Raw genomic sequence first — 6,862 nt, forward strand, 5'->3', positions numbered from 1 at the left:
CCCCCCAAAAATGCAGGCGTGGGAAATATGGGTTCAAAGCTCTTCCAGTAAAGAAAGCCACAAATGTCCAGAATGGCTCATGGGCAGCGAGCAACTTGCAGCTCCCAAGGAGCTGCAAATCATTATCATCCTTACTCAGACCTCCACTGCTACTACACAGACAGGGTTTGATGGACGTATCAGAAGAGCTGCAAGGGTGAGATTTGGTGGATCCTTTAGAAGAATACAAGTGGAACTCAAGAAATGAGTGAATGACAAGTAATCATGAAGGGAAGCCAGGAGGTGTTCATACCTTTTTCTCATTTACCTTTTTCCCTCATCCTCCTCTGTTCTACATATTACCCCATGAACCCTGCCCTCCTTCAGAGGCTCCTGGATTTTTCTTCCCACCAGGTCCAAAACACCCCAAACAAGCATCCTCTCCTGTCCTCCTGCCCACGTAGCCTTTCTTTGGGTTCCTCAACCTGAGGTGAGAGAGAAAAGCACCTTCTCTTACAACCCCCATAAAGGGGATCAATTTTGCTCTACCTACAAAAGGTTATCACAGTGGGAAATACTGGAGAAGGAGCAAGTCAAGTCAATTATGTTACCACAGAAGGAGAGAGATCTCCTGCCCTTTGTTTCTTGTTTTGCCATTTTTCTCACCAAACTTTTAAACCAACCACATGACAAAATATTTTAAAATGAATTCTCAGCTATTATGAAGAAGTCACAATCGGTATGTGACAGCTGACAGACACATGGCAAGATAGAATCTTCTCTTCAGGTTGAAGTGAAAAATGAAAAAAAAATTTCAATAGACAGCAGTATGTTATTCTGATACCATGCAGAAGTGTTTTATCTCTTTTGCAAAAAATACTTTGATCAAAAAGTGCAGGACAGAAAAAAAAGGAAGGTTAGCAACTGCAGATTTCTAGAGCCTTTTTATCTAGGAACTAGGGAAATATCTTCTTTTAGCTTTTTCTTTTTTTTTTTAAAAACCACTGCCCCCTTTTTCACTCTGCATTCAGAGATGTGCATCAAAAATTGGACTGAATAGAGAAAAAAAAAACCTTAAATGATCTTAGCAGGGAGAGAAGAAGAAAGGGTATGAAGATGCTTCAAAAAATACATGATTAATTCTGGTTTGTGCTAGAATTTTCAACCAGCCTACATTCTTCACTGATTTAATTAAGAATTTCTGATTTTATGTTACCTGAGGTAAAAGAAGATGTTTTCATAAGCAGTAGTTCAGTTTCATGGACAGTAAACAAAACGGTAAGAAAAATCCTGCCATTTTATGGAAACATTCATCTTTAAAAGCTACCCTCTGGAAAGCTGATGCTTTACTGTTTGACAGTCAGTCCCAAATATGTGAGCATAAGCAGATGACTATTCTGCGACATCAGACAAAAATCAAGAGACAAAAAAGCTTTGGAAAATTTTTTTATGTACAAGCAGTAGTAGAGTATATATAGCTGTGGTGATGTGTGATTGCAGTTGCTGAAGTAATGCCCCCATGTCTCTGGGCCAAAAAAAGAAATCAACATTTAATGCACATCAATACCCTGCTACCACAGAGCTGCTCTGCCATACCTCTCCCAGTGGATCTTACCTCCTCCTCTTTAAGCTTTTGTCTCCGTTTTTCTTCAACAGCTGCTCTCTTCTGCTCTTCTCTCTGCCTCTGTTCCTCCAGTTTTCTCCATCGCTCCTCCATTTGCTTTTCATACTGGAGTTTTGCTCTTCTCTCCTTCTCCAGTATCTGCTGTTCCCTAGCAGCTAAGAGACAAAAAGGTTCATTTCACTTCATGTAAATTTTCTCCTGCTTTAAAATTATTTGTGACATGACACAATAGAGTAAAACAACAAATACAAGTACATGGGGTTTTAGTTCACTAAGATAAAAAAAAAAAATCTAAGTGCACAGAAGTGCTAGAATGATTAGAAATCATTAGTTTGATCAATAATAGGGGATCCCTTTGTACACAAGGTGACAGTTTGTGCCCCTTACCTATGTAAAAACAGTGTACAGAATAGTTAACACTTTTGCTTACATTTCAAGTGCCTCTGTAGCCTTAAAGTCAAATTTTTTTTTTTAAACAAACGTAACAAATGTTCCCAGTAGGTTTTAAAGTGTAACAATTATACATGTTGAAGCAAAAGCCCTTAGAATTTCTTTAAAGCCGAGTTTCTCATTATGGGGCTGCCTTAAAAATCTATACATGAAACCACCATATGCTATGTTTTCTACGAAGCTTGAAAATACACCATTCTGTTCATAATTTGGTGCTACATTGTTATTCATTTCTGCGCCTCTGCATGAGAAAAAAATTACTTCTGTTATTGAGAGTTTTCCCAGTTGTTTATTCCAGCTGGAGCCATAATCTTGTTCCTGAGACAGCGGTTTGTTTCAGAAATTCAGACTGCAACATTACATAGCGGACTGTTGCTCCAGGTTTACAAAAGAGAACAAGTAGTAGAAGTTAACATGACAAATCATGAGGAGAAATCCACTGCTCATGCAAGTGTATTCCACAAAAAGGTAGGAGAGAAGTTCAGTCAATATGCCTACATACATGCAAGCCTGTAATGTCACACACCACCACACGTACAGCCAATATCAAAGGAGGAGTGTTCTCACAGCTGCCAGGCTAAGAAGTTGAAAGTGAGGGACAGCCAGTACTAACATGGCTTATGTAAGAGCTGGCTCTTCATCTTGCTTGCCTTAGTCTGCTTTTTCAGTTCCTGCTTCCTCGTACAGCAAACGTTTGCCCTTCTACTCTCTCAGTATCTTCCCATCAGTGCCTAGCCATCTCAATTCCCTCTTCTCATATCAGCCTTTTTGCCTCAGCTCCTGTCTCCAGGCTCTTCAGCCACATCTGTGACCTTCAGTCCCTCAGCCCCGCTCCATTCTCAAGCCCTCTGGTTTAAAGCCAGATAGCCTCCATTACATTTCTTTCCCTTGAATACTGGATCCTCCTAAAATATTTCTTCCTCACATCCAAAGTCCCTTACAGAACACCTTCTGCCTTATTCCTGTTAGGAACCGCTGATGTTGCCTTCCTCTTTTGCCTTATCAGAGTCCACTACTCCTCCCGTTCCAGGACAGGGCAGTGTGAGAGAGGTGTCAGTGCTGCACGAGGCTGGACTTCTACACATGAAGAACCAGACTTGTCAACAGATAGTTACCCGAGACAATGAAAGACACGTGACCAGTTGCTAAGTGTTAACGACTACTAGTTATGTCAGGTAGAGCAGGTGAAAACAGCATGCTGGCATTAATAATAACAAAAATGAAGTGAGGTGTCCAGACATTGTGCCAAGATTACCTTCCGAGTAAACAGGTGGAACACGGGACTGATTCTGGACAGAGAAGCAAACCATTTTGTCATCGTGGACATGCACACAATTCTTGTTCCTTAATTTTGAGATACTAAATAGGGATACTGATGGGTTTTAGCTTTAGTAAAAAGGTTATTCCATATTGCTGCAAAGTACCTGCTGGCTGCATAAAGATCTGTCCTTGTGGGGAGCTTGCTGCTTTTTTCTGAACTTCTGAAAGAAATATGCCACAGACAAACTGTGACCAAAACCCACAGCTCCTCATCCTAGAAACAATCTTTAACACTAAAAAAGTACATTTCCAGAAGGCACGTGTGATGTCTGGAGACAAGAACTGTAGCCAACACCTTTCAAATCCCCCAGGTCAACCACTCCCTGATTGCCCAGCTTTCAGTTTCCCTCTCATCTTCTCTTCTGCTTTTTAATCCAAGTTCTTTCCAATCTACTCATCATGTCACTTTTGTGGGAACCAGCAAAGGAGGAATAATCAAGAGCACAGTAGAGATAGTCTGGACTGAGTATACATGGAAGAGGTGTAAGCTACAACTCAGGCTGGTGCATGCCTCATAGACAGAAACTCTGGGGAAATTAAGTAGTTCAGTAGATTTTCATAGGAACCACCAGAAGGAACTCCACAGTACTAAAAAATGTCAAGTCACTGGTCTCAAGCCTCAGGCTTTGTCAAGAAATGGTAAACAGTTTATTTGTGCATTTACTGCAAGAAAATCAGTATTTTCCTATGATACTTTTCACAGGTGTCCATACTGTTTCAGCTGACATATTCTTAAAATACATGTTTAGCTTCGATTTTACTAAATCATAAAATGCTGACAATTCCTTCTGATAGGTAGTCAGGTAACTTGAAAGGCCAGTTACACTGTTCCTTATTCTTATCACAACAAGGAAAAGTGAAGTTGCCTGTTCAACATTTTTTATATATATGTATATATAGAAAGTCCAAAACAATGCTGGTCTGTTCATTTCATTCATATATATGAAATTCTCTCTATACACACACATCCCTCATATATACACACCCCCCCTATATATATATTTCCTCAACATTTCTCTGGTGGTATTAGAAGAAGTATTTTTAAAATGCTGAAATCAATGCTTATGTTATTCAAGAAATGTATTAATAATTTTTATCCTTCTCTTGAGAGATTAACCATTTTAAAACTTATAGAAAATTATCTGCTTTATGCCATACTTCACAATTCCATGATATCTTTTAATATGGCTAAAACTCAATAGACTAAAATTGTGGCTGTTCCACCAAATCATCCTACATATTATCCTTAGTATTAGTCAGGGCTTTTGGGGTACTTTTACAAATCAGAATCCTAAGGTCAATATCTTACACATAAACCTACATTTGAAAGTACATAGGCCAAAGAATAAAGTCAACTTGTAACTATAAAATACTAAATACTCAAACAGAAATCAAAGAAAACAGATTTATTTTTTAACATTTAATTTTCAAGTAGTAATGTAAATGATAAAGACTATGAACAGACTGAACCACAAAACTGAGAACAGAAAAAAATTCATGTTAGTAACTTAAACCTAATTACACATTCACATAAATAATACATATACTTCCTGCCATCTTACCAAGGTATTTCTCCCTTTCTTCTCTTCTCTCCTTTGCCAGTCTTTGTCTTTCATCAGTTTTTAGAAATCCATCAATGACTGAAGTCAGAGAAAGGAAAAAAAGGTGTTAAAGAAGTGCTAGTAAAACTAAAGCAGCATCCAAAAGAACAAAAAAATCCACCAAAAATAAATCATTATCTACTGTATTTAACAACTCCAACAACAAAAATTATTTTGCACTTGTATGCAGGTGGGTTAACAAGCTGGGATTTGGATACATCTTGAGCACCGTCTCCTACCTACTGCTGGCTTCCAAGCACAGTTCTTCAGTCTAAATGCCTGACTCCTCTTCTCACAGCAAACGAGCATGCTGTTAGTGCTTGTTTTAAAACTTCAGTTTTTTCTCAAGAAAGTTTTAAGAATGCAATTAAACATGCCTTCATCCTTGTTAACAATATCATTTTAATGTTTTTGGCTAAAAAATAAAAAGGTAGTTCAGGAAAGCAGTAAAATCAGTCTGCAGCTTTCATCATAGTCTGATGCTATGCGGAGTCTCGGCCTTCATATTTACGGCTTACCACATCCTCACAGCTTCCCTGCCCACAGGAAACCACCACCACATTTCAACAACCAGCAATTAGTGGGGCAGCAGCCCTCCTGCCCTCTTTTCCAGGTAGGAAACACTTTGTTTCCTCCTTGGGTTGGTAACTAAAAGCAGGGTACTTGTTTGGCAATAGGTTGCCTAAGGATGTTTTGCACCCCAGTTCTTTGCACAGCATGAGCCACCAAAAAGCCCAGTTTCAGAGGGCAGGCAGGCAAAGCATGACACACGAGGTGCCTCAGGGTCACCTGCCTGCACGCCCTGGATCCAGCAGCCAGGCAGACCTTAGATGGACCTTCTGCAATATCATGGGTAAGCTCCCCAGCTACTGACTTGATAGACCAGCTGGAAGACGGTATGCCTTTGAAATAGCTGACAGGAGCTTCAGTGCCTTCCTTTCCCTCTGTGTTTTCCGGATTTCCAGGGGTCTTAGCAGGCCTGCAGTGCAAACAGGCAATGTCTCACAGCACAGTTTACGTCCTTTGCAGTCGTCATATGAGCTCCCTACTGAGTTACTGAATTATAATTAAGTCGTCTTCTGCTTTACTCTAAGAACTGAAGTTGTTAATTTAATCAGATAAATACAAGTGGAGAAATTACTTAGACTGTAACCCCAATTCTCTTCCTGAAAAGTCACCCGTGCAGGCTCCTCTCTGAGGGCATCCTGTTTGTGGGAGCAAAGATTTCGCACAGCAAGTGTGTTTCTGTAAAATGCGCGGTTCTGTAAGAAGGCTGAAAACCAGCCTCGGTGGTCCCTTACGACTGCTGAGAACAGAGGTGTCAGCTGTCCCCCAGTAGATTAACACCTTGCTTTTTCCCCAAGCAGCACCTTCAAACACCACCTCTAACCCTCTGCACACACAGACAGCAACTACTCGATGGCAGCCAGGCCTCTGGAAAATTGCAATTACAGTTCCCAGCTACTTAACTACCAGTAGCATTTGTGGGTCAAATACATAGCTATTTATTATGCAAGACTCATCCTACTCACATACTAGTCTGCTTGCTTCTTCGCTTGGCTGCCATTTATGGGCAGATTTGACAAGCAAGGAGAGGGGGCTGCAATAAGTAGCCAAGAAGGAGAATGCCTCATAACAGCATAGTTAAATGACAGCTCCACTAGGAAGTTTTTCAATGATCTGAAAGTCAAAACAGCATGACACCTACAATGTAGGTTAGAACCAGTAGAAAAGGTGAAACCAAGACTGGATCAAGAGCTCAAAGAGAGGAAACGGAGCTTGGGAACAAATGGAAGCTGGAGAAAGGGAAAGTGGCAAACAGAGGCAGAAGCTAAGGTGTTCTGCAGCAAGGGGTAAAATCTTACATATAGAAACCAGGATGGGTATA

At 40.2% G+C, this 6,862-nt stretch overlaps 1 protein-coding gene across 1 annotated transcript in view; it reads right to left on the bottom strand.

Moving 5' to 3' along the window:
- The window catches only part of LOC104493477 (MAP7 domain-containing protein 2-like), a gene marked incomplete at both ends in the record, with an annotated part of 21,072 nt that extends 15,296 nt beyond the window's left edge, over positions 1–5,776 (bottom strand). The window contains 3 exon segments of the mRNA XM_010136156.1: positions 1,595–1,758; positions 4,936–5,027; positions 5,739–5,776. Of these exon segments, the coding sequence (XP_010134458.1) occupies positions 1,595–1,758; positions 4,936–5,027; positions 5,739–5,776 (294 nt within the window).
- Between the last annotated feature and the right edge of the window lie 1,086 nt (positions 5,777–6,862).

This window comes from Buceros rhinoceros, unplaced genomic scaffold, assembly GCF_000710305.1.
Source record: "Buceros rhinoceros silvestris isolate BGI_N320 unplaced genomic scaffold, ASM71030v1 scaffold40725, whole genome shotgun sequence".
Lineage (NCBI taxonomy): Eukaryota > Metazoa > Chordata > Aves > Bucerotiformes > Bucerotidae > Buceros > Buceros rhinoceros.